We start from the raw sequence: 14,986 nt of genomic DNA, 5'->3' as shown, positions 1-14,986 counted from the left end.
TTGTGCTCTGATTAATCTATCTATATTCTAATTTAGCTGATGAATGCATTCAGCCTCAGCCAGCCATTTGCTGTGCATCTTGGGCTGGCAAATTGTTGTATTGTCGTATTCGGGCTCCTCTGCTTTTTTGACAAGTACTTGACGCTTTTGCCCCGGCAGCAGTGGCAATCATAATCGGGCGATGCGGCAACAATAAGACTCTGTGGCAGCATCGCATTGTATGTAGTTTCATTCGTTTTATTCGTTTAAATTCAATTGACTTTGAATGCTCCAGCAATGAAGGCAGCAGCGAAATAAAAACACAAACACTCAGCCACACGGCCATACAGTCATACAGTCATACTTGTATAGCGTATAGCCACATCGTTGTCGTCTGTCACGGAGCAATTTTGAACGCTGCCGGCGAATACGGGCGTCGGGCATCGGGCAGCGGGCAGCGGGCATCGGGCAACGGAAAACGAATGAGGGTCAATTAAGCCAATTTAAATTTAATAAACTTATGTATTATGTGCAAGAGGTTACTAGCCGTACACGACTTGCAATGATACACATCTACATGCGGACGGACTGAGAGGACTGAGGAGGGTCGGGAAATTCAACAGAAATTGTAGAGAAATATTTATATTTTTCGGGGGAGGAAAACATTTTGATGAGACAGCTGCCACAGAAGGTTAAGTATCTCGTACAGATATTAATAACTCAAATACTAAACGATGAAGTGCATAGTTCAGAGCACAATAACCTTATCGAGCGGATGAAGGCATCTTCGAGCTGTCAATTGTGACAGTGATCCAGAGAAAGTACTTTCGCACTAATTGATTTATCATTGCAGAACATGATGCCACGGAACCCGAAGATATCTCGAGATCGAGGGTGAATATTGTATGTTAAGCCTAGATGTACAGTGCTAGATGTACTTACCAAGTTCGCTTTCCTAAGTACTAGTGCCGCAGGAGTTAGGTTCGTGTCCGCAATACCTCCTGCTGCCCAAGTGCTTATTAAAGCGGCGAGTTGCCCAGCAAAAGAATACAAAGTGCTCAGTGCTTCGATTCCATTTAGTTATAATTTAATTGTATTTAATATTTCTCCTAATAGTTACAAAAACTAGGCTTGACAAATTATACTAATCTTTGCGTTTGCTGTTCGTAGCGCACGAGTATCGCCTGCCGCCGCATACATTTCGGGATTAAGTGGCAGCAATTCTCTAAGATACATACACTTCTTATTCAGATACATATACGTGTACTATCCTCAAGCTGTAAGGTGTCCGCTCCAGGGAAGAAACGCCGCTGTAACCTCACCCTGAGTTTAGAATTCAGGACTGAGAGTTTCGAGTGCCAAAGTGCGAGGCTCTGGAAGGGACACACATCCTTCGGATCGCTCCGAAGATTTTGTACATATGTTGCGGCATTGCAATTGTTCTATAAATGCTTAATTTAATCCTAGACGGGGCAACACAACGTACATCGGACCGAACGGCACATTTCGTCCTCACAATAAATTATGAACTATATACAGTTGCCGGTTCGGAGCGGTTAGACAATTTCAAATTACAGGGAGAATCTCGGCGAACCGGAGTGGAGAAGTGCCATAGTACCGGCGTATCGGCGGACCGGGGTAGCGGAGTTCCGGAATACCGGAATACCGGAATACCGGAGTGCCGGAGAGTTCCGGCCCTCTGTATAATCATGTATGTACATATCGCTTAGACCGCTAATTAGGACTACTTAGCTCTAGTTAAATACACGTATGTGGTAGCTACACTTAAAGACTCGAGTTAATCGAAACGAAAATCAATAGGTAATACTTTCATAGAGGATATGGACATGATATTCTCACAAATGCGACTCCCGCAGTACTCTGCCGGGAACTCTGGAAGAGTGCAGGTCCTGTTCAGATTAAATGGATATATATTCGTTTATTGGTATACTAAATATGGCGTAAATTAGTTGCAATCGGCCTGCTCAGTTTGCTTATGTTTCTTGCATTTTTTACGCACAACAATGATCTCGGGTTAGCTTAGCGAGCGTTAGGATGTCGGCGATATGTTAAGTTGACAGCGTTTGTTTTTCGGAATAGGATCGATCGAAAGGGTATACGATCTGCTTTCTTGGAGATCGGATATTGGATATGGGATATTGGATTGGGGATATGGGATATTGGATACGGCGTGTGGGTGAAACGTTAAACGATATGTTCTTTAGAAGTAGTTTCGTTCACTCCTCTCTGTCGCCACGAGAATATATATTCCTTAAATGGCTTGGCTTAATTACAACAACAGATGACAACGATTATTTACAAAACGAGTGTATTGCAGTTACACTTTTGGCATTGCATTAAGTACACAAGATGCTTACGAGCTAGGAGAAGTCTTTCCTCAAACCATGCGAATAAATACGTCTAGCTGCTAGGATATTATTCGATACGGTACGATGCGGTACGATACTCATGTAGTAATACATTTGCCACTCTATATCATTTGGATGTTTGTACACTCAGAAGTAAGTATGGGTGTGTGGGAGCTTTATATACAACTTTCCTGTATGCGATTCGAGGTGGTGACGATCTCTGGACCGGTGCGAAATCGGTACTCGCTCAGCGACGACGTCACCGACGGATTGTTCGGACTCAGCAGACTGACCTCCATGGGCTGGGGCGTCAGGTGGTACGAGGACGTGGGCGTCGAGGTGCTCACGCTGTAGTTCAGCGAACCCAACGGCGGACTGCAGGTGGTGATGCCCTTTTTGTTCAGTGTAGCATAGCTCTATATGGAGTGCGATTTTTGGAGGGAAGAAACGCATGAAGCGCATGAGGGGAAAGCCCCGAAAGGAACACCATGAGATAATGTATGATATAACCAGCACCAAAAGCGTCAAGCCTAAGCTGGCAAAATATCGAACCTAAAGTTATCGATGTAATTAAACTCAGACTCTGTAAACTCTGTAAATTATTTCAAATTCCATAGATATAAAGAACTTATCTATGGTGCTTGCGATAATTTCGATAACTTTATGAACTTTTTCCAGCTTTTTTTCTAGATTTGAATACTCACGATTTGCTTGCTTGGCCGGAAGGTGTAGTGGAGCACCTCGTTCCCGGAGCTGCTCATCAGCCCGATGCTGGACAGCCCCTCAGCCGCCCCCATGCCCACGTCACTGCCGCCCTTCGTGAGCTCTGTTTCCCGGAGGTAATCGCGCTGCATCAGGCGATTCGAAGGACTTGCAAATCCTGGCGGGGACACCAGGCTCTTCAGCGGACGTTTTTCTGCAAATGCGTTAATTAAGGATACTGAATAAGTACCTGGGGATTAGTTGCAACGAAGGTGCTGGCACTCTTATAGATTTCATTTAGATACAGATATTCATGGCTTGGCGACAATAATTAAACCACTTTAAAATAACTAACAAAGCAAACAATACAAGTAGAATACTTGGCTATTTAACTATAAGGTTACCTTTCGCGAGAAGTTCCAGCCGGATAGGTACTCACCATACTGATTTGGTATAACATCGGGATCGGTGTCGTCTATATCGGCCTGGTCGGCCATGGGACTGTGCCGGTTCCTTGCATTTGAGCGGAGTGTGTCGCCGGGCATGGCCACCAGGCCAATGGACGAGCTGCCCTTCATCCCGCCATCAAGGCCCACGCCCACACCTCCTACACCCACGCCCACATCCCCGAGGGCGCCGCAGTCGACTGCGTTGCGACCATCACAGTTGAGGGGCAGGAGGCTGTGGTGCGGCTGGTGGTTGCCGGACCCGTCCGTCTGTACGCCCGGATGCAACGGGTCCAGCTGGCAGTCCGCCGGAATCGTGAGCTGCGTGTGCTTGGCCACCTTCAGATTGCTGTCGCTGCGCCTGCAATTTAAATGGGGCCATTAGAGCAAAACCCGCAGCCATTAGCCATTAGGCGTCCGTACCGATTGGAGAACCTCCGGTAGATGGCCGCCAGCATGATGCAGAAGATGGCGAACAGCAGGCCGCAGAAAAGGGTCAGGCCAGCCAGAAATGGTGAGAGGGGCATCGAGAGGCCGGTCGAGGCACCTGCGAAATGCCGCAATTAAATTATTACCACAAAATTCCCAATTACGTGGGTTCTTGGGCCCCAACCGCAACTCACCTGTGAACTTGGCCACGCCCTTGAAGTTGATGTCGTCAATGATGGTGGGCTCCGAACGACCTTTGGCATTTACGGCGAATATCACCATGCGATAGGTGGCCGCCTGGTCTAGGTTGTCTATCACAAAGGTCACCGGTGTGTGCTAAAAAATTTTTGGGCAGAAGAAAAACAAACAGAGCAAAAATTATAATTACTTTCAGAAGAAATTTAAAGACTCAACCACGCAGAACTTGCTTTCCTGTGTACTGGCATTTTAATGTTTAATTTACAAAACACACAATCCGAATTACCTTCTATGAATTCTAACTTTTTTAACAAGTGCTCTGAAGGATTCCTGCTGACCACTATGAACTGCTGACCGCTATGAAAATATTCAAATTGTTGCAAGTCTAATCCAACTAAATAATTAATTTACGGACTTACAAATAATTGTATTTTTGGGGATTAAGCTGATAATCTTCCAAAATCCAATTAAATAATTTATTTACGGAGTTACAAATTATGCTTTTTTTGGGAACTTAAAAATATAAGCACAGAGCCCCAAAGTATACAATATTTCCATCCGCTTATCTCCTGTTGTTCTGAACACTGCGAGGCAATTAATTACTTTAAACCCCATTGATTAGAGGAGTCACCAATAAAGTTGCTTAATGGGTTCGCTGGGTAATTAAGATTCCCGTGCTTATTAACCCAATTCTGAAGCTTACCGAAACCGTGATGTTCCTGGCCAGACGCAACGTGTTCAGTTCGACCAGCTCCAGCATGAATCCCTGCGGAAGACCTCCGTCGAATCCCTCCAGGCAGTCGACTTGCAGTGAGTCCACCGACTGATTGGTCACCGAGCAGTTCTGCAGGGGAAACGGCCGACCTGCGGATAGAGTTACGTCCACCCGATTAACTGGGATAATGCTGCTGATGATGATGATGATGATGTTGGGTGCTTACCGGCTGCCACAATTTGAAACACGCAGGGACTCTTCTGCGTGCCAATGGAGTTCTTGGCCCAGCATGAAATCGTGCCGTAATCGAGGTCCGTGCTGGGTGTGTAGTTTAATCGCGACATGCCGGTCTTAAAGGATATAGATACACAGGTAGTTAGCACTTTCAGAGTGGCTGTCCTTCAGACAATCCTACCTCGCTGGAGTGCAGGCGAGCTGGCAGCTCCGTCTGCTCCCCGGACGAATTGAAGGTCCACTGGAAGGAGTCCGCCGGCGGCGAGGAGTCCACCTCACACTTTAGGGGCAGGGTCTCGTGCTTGAGCGCGCCCAACAGCTCCTCGTGGTCCGTGGCACAAATCGGAGCATCTATCGGAGTCAAGTGGGAAATTAGAGCGCTTATTGAAATATTTAACGTCCCATCGAAGGGATCGAACGAAATGACAATGCAGCTTAACAATGCACTTAAAGCAATTGGTGTCAATATCAAAACAATTTATATTTGAAAATGATATTTAAACTTATTTGTAATAGCATTTAATCGTTCGCTATAATTAATATCTAAAGTTTCCGTAGCCGTATATAATCCGATCTAATTATAAGAACAATAGATACTAAATCAAACGAATACTGTAAGCCCACTAATGAGCCAAAAAGATCCTATTCTCTATGTGGGCCGTCGTAATAACTAAGCTGATTTTTCCCAGTAATAGACCTTAAACGGCCTGAATTAATACCGAATTTCTAGTTTGGCTGGCGCATTTTGGGCATGGCGATGCCTAAGCCAAGGGCAGAATCCCACCCATCCCCTGGTCATTTGGAATATCACTCGGTGCCAGAGTCAGATTCAGAGAATTCCAAGGAGGAGGCCGGCCAAGTGCCAAGGCTATGCATTCATTGCGCCATAATCTTGGTCATTAACGTGAGTCGTAGGGGCTGCGGGGATGGGATTCAGGAGGAGAATGGTTATGTGCAAGGGACTGGGACTGGGGCCGACACACCTACTCTGCCTTTGTTCTTGGCTTTCGGCCAGAATATAACACTGAGCCCCGTACTCTAAATACATTAAGAGCCATTCAAACTCAAGGATTAAATTGGAAATTACAGAGACGTTAGTTCAAAGCCAAACTTGGCTAACTTCGATGGTGGCCAAGGGCGGTGGGGGTGCCGTTTCGGGTGGGGTCGGCTGGGATTTGGCTGCGATTTACTTACAGCGTATGCGCAATGTGACCGGATTACTAGGGCCCTTGCCCTCCGAGTTGACAGCCAGGCAGGTGTAGTCGCCGGCCGAGGCACGTGAGACGCTCTGCAGGACCAGCGACTGATCCGACAGGATGACACCAGCGGATATGTTGTGCTGCAGCTCCTTGCCCTGCACAGGAAGAAAAAGAGGCGAAAAACACGTAAGCCATTCGGCGTTATCATACACAGTAATAAGACATCTAGCCCACGCGGCGTATGAGCGATATAAGATTCATTCTTTTAGCATGGCTCTGCTAAAGTGTTAATTTATGGAAGCTGACGTTTGAGCTTTCAGACATTTTATAATACATAACTTTATGTGGTATATAATGATTAACACTTTAAATTAGGTAATTATATTGTGAAACACAGTATCATGAACAACGAATGTTCTATTATGTGAAATTTGATTTAGATTCTAAGCTTTGGCTCTACTGTTCTGATTGCATTTTCTTGCAGTGATTGACGTATGTGACACCCATTATTCAGGGACATGCTTACGTTATGGAACCAGGACATCTTGTAGGGCTTCGGGTTCGCCAGCACAATGCACTCGAAGTACGCATCATCGCCCTCCTTGATGTCGTCGGGATTCAGCGAGGAGCCAATCTTGAGCGTGGTGGTCGGCTGGTCTGTGGACACATGGGAGAAACGATTTTTTTGCAATTAGACTCCGCCCGCTCTCAGCGTTTTCCGCATCTTCTGCTTACAATGGACAATGAGTCGCCATTTGTCCTCGATGGCGCTGCCGTCGATGAATTGATTTTCTGCCCGACATGTTAAATATTTGCCATCGTCCTCGCGTCCGGGCGTAAACGTCAGTATACTTAGAGATTGATTATCGGGTTCATTAAACTAAAAAAGAAACGCAAACAGAGTCCATTAGGAAATGAATAATGAAACGGAAGCGGACCGAAAGTAACCGAACAGAACGCAACGGAACGGAACGGAAAGTGAAAAAAGTAAAGAAAATCGAGCCAAGGCCACGGCGAAAACCGGCGAAAATGGAAAGGAAATTTGTGGCAATTATAAGCGACGCACACAACAAACAATATTAATTTGTGTTTAATTAATGAGCTTGGGACTGGGCGCATTCACCAGTCATTTACGAGTCTGGGCTTACATTCTTGGTGAGCTTCTTCAGCTGCTTGCTGCCTTTCCACCAGGTGATGAGTGCCGGCGGCTTCGATCCGGAGCTCTTGCACTCCACGTCGTAGGTGCGATCCGCGGACACGAATCGATCCTTGGTGAGTATGTGCACGGCAATGGGTTTCACTGCGGTACAGGAGAGAACCATTAGCGACTTAATAGCGACTTAATTAGCATATCCTTGAGGCATTCACTCACGATTCACGTCCAGGATGACCACCCGGTTGTTGGGTGGCGTCAAGTTCGTGTTGCTGGCCACGCACATTAGCCGGGAATTGAGGTGCTGCCTGCCCACATTTGGGTACGACAGGTGGTTAATGGTCTTGCCATCAGGACGCTGCTCGAAGGACTCGTCAATTGCCGTGTTGTCCAAGTACCAGGTGACATTGGGTCGCGGCCGACCTGAAAGTTGTTGGGTTCGATAAATAATGGATGCAGATAAATTAATTATTAACCTTTAAAAAGGTTGAAAAATATGAAACCGAAATCTTGAGACCAGAACAATCTGTCCTTAAGCACGCTGTCATTTTTGCAATTTTTAAAATTACAGACCATTTATAAAATCCCTCATTTTTATAAGGCTAACCAAAACATGCTGAAGTTGTCATTCAGTAGTTTCTGCTCAAACAACCTCTTTCAAGTTTATTTTAATGTCACTTGGCTTAAAACCAGCACAAGAGACAGTTGACAACCTAACAGCATTGTTTACAAGTTTTTACTGTCCGTGCATAGAGCTCATGCTTTGGAATTGCAACCCAAATCGCTTACCTCCTGAAACTTCGCAGGACAGGACAATGTCGTTGCCCTCGCTGAAGGACTCCACGTTTCCGGCCTTCTCGTGCCTGTTTTGGCCATAGATTACGGGTCTGTCCGGCGGGACGATGACGGTGAGGTTGATCTTGAGATTCCGGGTGGGCGAGTTGCGGAAGTCGACGCGACACCGATAGACGCCTTCGTCCTCGATCCGGATGTTGTCGATCTTCAGCTGGGCGGGATGGGTTGTGCTGCTGAAGTGGGCGCGGGTGCCGAAGGCCGTGGGCGAGGACCACAAACGCGCCTGACCAAACTGCCGGCCCCGCACATCGAAACTTTAATTGGAGAGGTTTCAACGAAAATTATGTTAAATCGGAACATTATTTAATTAATCAAAAAACAAAGGTTACTCATTAACCATATTATTGGGTGTAATTAATAAAACCACTGGACAAAAAGTCAGTGCTTCCGATTTCCACCAAACAGGCGGTGCTTTCCGCGCTTTGGAATTGTAGGGAAATACACATCTCTATATGTACATTCTATGGTTAATAGCCCCATGCTCCTTCTACTTTGAAAAGTGCATTGTAGGGATAAATCAAAACAACACATTTTATCTAATTATGCCCCAGGGAGAGCTCTTTGTGCTTTTTATGGCTGTAGTAGCATGAACTTCTTTTATTTATCATACATTTGAACTAGCTGTTCAAATAACATTTTTTTCTGTTTCAATTAATTAATTTTGGGAAGCTCTTGCTTTAACGTCATAGTTTTAAATGAACCTTGAACTTACTTGTAGATGGGTTCGCCATCGCCCTCGCGGAACCACAGGACCATATAGACGGCGTCGTCCCGCTCCTGCGGCGAAATATCGCAGGGCAGCATCGCCTGTCGTCCAAGGACACCCTGCACAGTGGTGAGTGGAACTGGTCGGTCCAGATTCTGCATGAGTTCATCCTGCTCAACGTATGTGCTGCACACCTGGCTGATCCCAGACAGCATGAGCAGGGGAAGGAGCAACTGCCTCCAGGCATTCGGACTGGGGAATGGATGGGGCGCAGTAGGCTTTTTCCGGCAGCACGGCTTCCGATCCTCCAGCTCCTCCCCTTCAATCAGTCGGCAAACTACTTGGTATGTCTCCTCGTGATGCATGATTTTCGCTTTCTCGTTTACTCAAACTAATCCCTTGCTAAGACTCTTCCCTTGACCTTTATCATAGCATTTGATAGATTATCGCACTTTCATCCATGATGCGGAAGTTGTGGGCGAGCAAGGGGATTCGTTGTCCTTTAGCTGCACAATGCAATAATTCAAGTCATAAGTTACTTTACAGATATATGAAAATCACATGCATATTTATTTTCTAATAATATCAACTTATACGATTAAATGTATGGCTTAAGCACAAGCATTACCCCACTTTGCCTTATAAATTCAATAATATAAATCATATTTGTTTGATAAATAATTATAACTAAGATCTACGCTCGAAGTTCCTTTCTATTGACCTCATATTGTAATTCGATAATTATTTTAAACATTCCTACCTGTCAGTACCGAATCTAATAAAGTTACAAAGCAAGTAAATTGAAATGCATAGTGCGATGACAATACTGAAAATATTTCATGAACCAATTCTCGGGATCTTTAAAATTTAAAAGTGCTATCATCATCATCATGTGGCCTTTGTGAATAATTGGAACGCATAATATTTGTGGAACAGATAGCATAAGGTCTTTTACCTTCAACCCCATTTACCATCAATGATGCTGAAATATTTCGAATATTCCTGTGAGGAAAAGCAATTAAGATATGAATCGTAGCATTAATAAGCCCCAATTCGAGCACTCAATTTGCAATGAAAATGCTTTACGATGCATTCAAAGAGGTGCCCATATGCAAAAGACTATTAGAACGACCAAAACGATTGGTAAACTTTATTTGGCCAGCTCCAGGGGCATAAATTTAAATATTTTTTTTGTTAAAATGCCTTTTGTCTGCCGGAGCACAATTAATAACCAATGTCAATTCCATTCATCTCGCTAATAAATCAAATGTGTTTAAGAGAACAATGCGTTCTGGGATCAGCACGTCCCACCTATTTTCGCAATATTATGGAGTCTCTTTAGAAAGTCAGTTAAGTGTAACTAACAGCTTTATGGAGGTAATCACGGCAAATGTCTACCCCTAAAAATACTTATTCATACCTCATCCGAAGAATGGTGCTCTTAGCTCATGGCCAGGTTGGGATTCATGACGCACTTGCGGACAACTCACTCAATTTGCGGCGCTGTATGTCAACGTAATATCTTTAAAAATGTAAAGTCATTTGTTTGGCACATGGCTGACATTGCCAAAAACCGAAAATCAAAACTGACAGGGCGAGAGAAGTGAAGTGAGCTGTGCGGATAGTGGCCAAGAAAGTCTGGCCCTGATTGGCCAGTCAGTTGGAGTCGTAAAATATGATGATGCTGATGGCTGGAATGCCAGGCATATGGCCAAGTTGCCCCCATCTACGGCTAAGATCGCCCTCAACGATAACAAAGGGTAAAGAGTTATGGGTATTTCTCCAACAAATATCCGAGATTCCAGACAAGTGGCATAGCTCATGCTCATATGTCCACTCAAAGTTATGGGCCTAATGCCCCTTTATGGCCATTTAATGTTATAACTTAATTAATTATTACGATATTCCGTTTTCCCCCTGGTCGGAAAGAAGAGCTACTCATAAATATGCCGTCCGCAATTTGCCTATGAATGTGATGGACAAACACTTGGCCCAAAGACTTGAGATTCAAGACGGTTATGATAGGGATAGGTTACAAAGATACCCTGAACCGAGGCCTAATGACTATTTCATCAAGTTCATAGATATATTAAGAACTATAGCAAGCAATAAAATATTCAAAAATTAAATCGAAATACAATCAAATCAATCAAGTGCCTATTATTTACATGTATCTTTTAAATCACCCAACTACCTTTATTTTGATGGATTTCCAAGGGTATTTTTGGACCCCTTTTTGGCCCTTTTAGTTCTGCCTTTGTTAGCCACTTTTGGTCAATTCAAACAAAATTTTGTGAATGCTGACAAACTGACCACACCAAAGAGAACCGGTTATCTCGACGAACTTGAATTCTTCGCTATTTAAAATTCATTAGCTTTTATCTGTTTTTATTGCCACAGAGAATAAACAATAGATGCGTTGATTTATTAATTATTTATCTCGTTTTTACTTTTACAAATAATGAAATAATATTTTCAGCTCACAAAAAGCGCTTGTAAGGCAAACAAAGTGCTTTTCCGATTGTTTGACCGAATGTGTCGCATTCAAATTTGAAAGAGTCAATAACTCATCTAAGCCCCAATCATAAACAGGAATTTAGATGTACACCTGTAATTTCAATTTCCTGTCCGCTGGCTGCCACTTAAAGTCGCTAAGCGATTTCTAATGGAAGCAATTAAGCCGCCAGCCCCCGCCAAATATATTACCCTTTCGCCCAGCGAAGAATCCGCAGAAGTCGTAAACTTGATTTCCTATGCACTCAAATCGGTGGCCCCATGGGCGCTTTGTTCGCACATGGAGGTGCGAATTTTTCAGCCTGAAAGCAGATCAAAGATATTTGCATACTCCAACGAACTATAACTAGGGATGTCGTACGCCTATCTGCGGGGAATTGGAGGTGAGTGGGGCTCTGGGCCCCTCGGACTCATCGTCGGCATTAATAGGTATAAATAACTCTTTGATGGGCAGCCGGTCGTGAGCTGGCCGGCGACTTTGGTTTGTTTAGTTTGCTGGCCATTTGTACAAAACACCTTTAGCTTCTACACGAAATATGACAAGAAATCAACCGAAACCGGTTTCAGCATTCGATGTAATGTGATTTTTGTGAGAAATAGCCAGAAAAAAGGCCCACACTCGGAAAAATATTGTGTCCTAGGCCGACCAAAATGCTATTTAAATAAAATAGGTAAAACATATTTACGAGTAATTAATTTGTCAATTCAAATCTATAGTTTTGTCAGCATTAAAGTTCAATAAACTGCAAGCCTACTTTAACTAACTAATTTCATTTAACTAATACTGTTTCAATATGATAATACGTGATTTTTTAATTCTCTTTTAACAAATTTATAAACATTTCTAATCTTCAAAGATGTGTTTTTCGACTTTTGACTTTAATACGATATAACTGGTTTCATTTTATGACTAAGCGTACAATAGTACCAGTGGATTTCTGCTGTTGTTCTAGACACCCTGGCAATTGGTTATCTTTAAGTACTATAAATTCATCAAAATATACCATTACATTTCTTGCAGTGCACAGGAAAGCTGAGGAAAAGGCACCATTCGTGTACGGATACGCCATGCTTGAAATGCTAAAAGATGTTTGTGAGCCCCGTTTGCTGGGTAGCCGATGTTTTCGATGTTGTCTCTGTTGCCGGTTGCTGTGGTGTTGCTAATTAAGATTACAGACATCGATACTTTTCGGAAAGCAGTGGCACGTACACATATGCTACAGCCTTTAGCCGCCTATATAGTATAACCCGATATGCGAGTAGGAAGAGTAGGAAGATGGCCAGAAGCAAAGGCAAGGCAACGGCAGTTAGCCTCCCTAAAGTGCTACATCAACGCCGAGTGACAGCGATGAGGCTGTGGCTCCTGGCTTATTAATTATGTAGCTTAATTTGCGATTATGCAGATATGCATGAGCATAAATTTTGAGGGAAATAAGCAGCCAGATAACTCACCTGCTAATGTATGTGCATATATGCCGGCCGATTTCATTCAATATTCCATGTTGTTTTTATATTGCCGTGCTACAGTTTGCTTCGCTTTGTTTGATTTCGATTTCGATTTTGCCTTTGGTTTGGTTGGGATTTGTTATTTTGCTTTATTTTGTTGGCCAGCTAGTTTTTTCCTCTAATGAGCCACAGACACGCCGTCTGAACGGATAAATCTGCGATGAAACCGAGAGAGATAGATGGTTAAGAAACGCGAACCTCTTAACGAACTTGAAACTCGCACAAAAACCAACTGCACTCCTAATTGGCCAAGATTTACGTTTCGCACCTCCTTTGGCAATTTAGTTTGATTTCGTTAAGCTCACACTTCATATACCATATATACACATACATACATATATATATCTATGCACTATCCGCACGTTTGTCATTGTGGCCAAGTGTAATCAAGTGCCGTGGAGGATCTCTCGAATCTGCTCTCGTTTTGACAACTATTACCATAACAAATCAGCGCGCCTGCCACTGACAGGGCCAATTGAACTGAACCGCACAGGGAGCGACGACAAAAAAATATTTACACGGCGCCCGACTATCGAAGGGCCGGGTTAAAGGGGCATTTGGAATGATTGGGGAAGGAGTCGGGATGGGAGTGGTTCAGGGATCAGGGGGAATGGCAACGAGTCACCAAACAACGACGCCCGTGCCGAGGCCATATCCTTGCAGCCTTGTGGTCCGTATTCCTTCTCTCTGTTTTTTTGTATGCCACAGTCGTAAATTCCAATTATCGACGAACTCGAGGCACGGCACCGCAAACCGAGCAGCCAGCCCTTCCTTCGAGTGGAGTGGATCCGCTGAAGTGGTGGCAACTGGAGCTGGGAACTGGGAACTGGGAGAAGGGAGAAGGGAGCTTGGAGCCGGAGTGGAGCGATTTTCAAAGTCAGCCGCGGCAACGTTTGTTGCTATTTTAGTCTGCCGGGATTTTCATAAGATTTTTTCCGCTTTTATAAATATTTCTTTTTCCATGGCTAATCCTTGAGGTTTCAGACAGACAATTCAGCCGCCCGTTATTGTCGAGGTTTTTAACAAAATAATTTAAATACTTTTGCAGCAGTTTTTAGGGGCTTAGGGGAATGCAATTATGTAAAGACTTCGAACTATATGGAATTATAATTAAATAAATTCCATTATGGCGTTACAATATTTAACGGAAATACAAGTTAAAGCCATACTATAAATGAAACTTTTTCTTAATTTTGTAGAATATATTAGTCAGCACATAAAATATTATCATAAACTTTATAGGGTCAAGCCACTTACTCAAGTAAGTAAGCCACTGAGTAACTTCATAAGTTGAATTTTTCAATAGCTTTTAGCACATGTTTAAGTCAGCAATTGAGGTTGCGTTTTTATTGAAGAGATTTTGGTAAATACAAGGCCCATTAGAGATTCGAATACTGTTGTAAACCGGTAAGATTTAATCCGACGATGCATTACCACTTGTCCAATGGTTGGGCTTATACTTGGCTTGGCTCCTTGAGGCCACACACTTTTGCGATTGGCTGTATTCATTCATTAGGTGTATATTTGCATTTATCACTTTCGACGGTTTTGGGGTTTATGATGGTTTTATTAAGCACTTGGCCACCAAATCCTGTATCCTGAGCACAATGCCAAACACCTCTTCTAAGGCTACTCACACAGATACACCGCACTTGTGCGTTTGTAGAGCCGACTTCACTTGTGTGTGGGTGCGAATGCGCGTTGGTGTGCGTTACGTTGCGAGCGTGTGAGTGTACGAGTGTGTCCGTGTTTCGGTGTGTGTGTGTATTTGTGCGAGGGAGCGCTTTAAATGGAAACCCTGGTGCGAACGGATTGGGCTACATTTCCACTTGGACCGCTCGCGTTTTCCGACAGCAACATGTGTACCGTTATAGCTTCGCGTATCTACTGGATACCCGTCGTCGGCGTTCCGCTCGTCGATGCGTTTTCCTCGCGACGTCTGCTTTGATTTGAGTTCGAAACTCGAAATTCGAACAGCCAG

General features: G+C 43.9%; 1 protein-coding gene across 3 annotated transcripts; it reads right to left on the bottom strand.

Moving 5' to 3' along the window:
• Positions 1-1,049: 1,049 nt before the first annotated feature.
• LOC6553535 (hemicentin-1) lies at positions 1,050-14,948 on the bottom strand. 3 transcript variants are annotated; one of them, XM_001980228.3, is made up of 17 exons: positions 14,440-14,948; positions 12,952-13,160; positions 8,992-9,491; positions 8,214-8,533; positions 7,644-7,847; positions 7,420-7,571; positions 7,007-7,151; positions 6,798-6,928; positions 6,267-6,426; positions 5,254-5,423; positions 5,065-5,188; positions 4,827-4,987; positions 4,120-4,261; positions 3,920-4,043; positions 3,490-3,857; positions 3,053-3,264; positions 1,050-2,764 (listed from the first exon to the last, which is right to left on the bottom strand). In XM_001980228.3, the coding sequence occupies exons 3-17, from the start codon at positions 9,348-9,350 to the stop codon at positions 2,525-2,527; spliced, it is 3,012 nt and encodes a 1,003-aa protein (XP_001980264.1). In that variant the 5' UTR covers positions 9,351-9,491; positions 12,952-13,160; positions 14,440-14,948; the 3' UTR covers positions 1,050-2,524. The 3 variants fall into 3 exon arrangements, with proteins under 3 accessions (XP_001980264.1, XP_015010118.1, XP_026837670.1); XM_015154632.2 differs by having other exon boundaries at positions 14,643-14,948; XM_026981869.1 differs by lacking the exon at positions 14,440-14,948 and adding an exon at positions 14,263-14,433 and having other exon boundaries at positions 1,363-2,764.
• Positions 14,949-14,986: the final 38 nt, after the last annotated feature.

Source organism: Drosophila erecta, unplaced genomic scaffold, assembly GCF_003286155.1.
Source record: "Drosophila erecta strain 14021-0224.00,06,07 unplaced genomic scaffold, DereRS2 tig00000000-arrow-pilon, whole genome shotgun sequence".
NCBI classification, from domain to species: Eukaryota; Metazoa; Arthropoda; class Insecta; order Diptera; family Drosophilidae; genus Drosophila; species Drosophila erecta.
The sequence above is the reverse complement of the archived record's forward strand: the minus strand, read 5'-3'. Positions and strand labels throughout refer to the sequence as shown.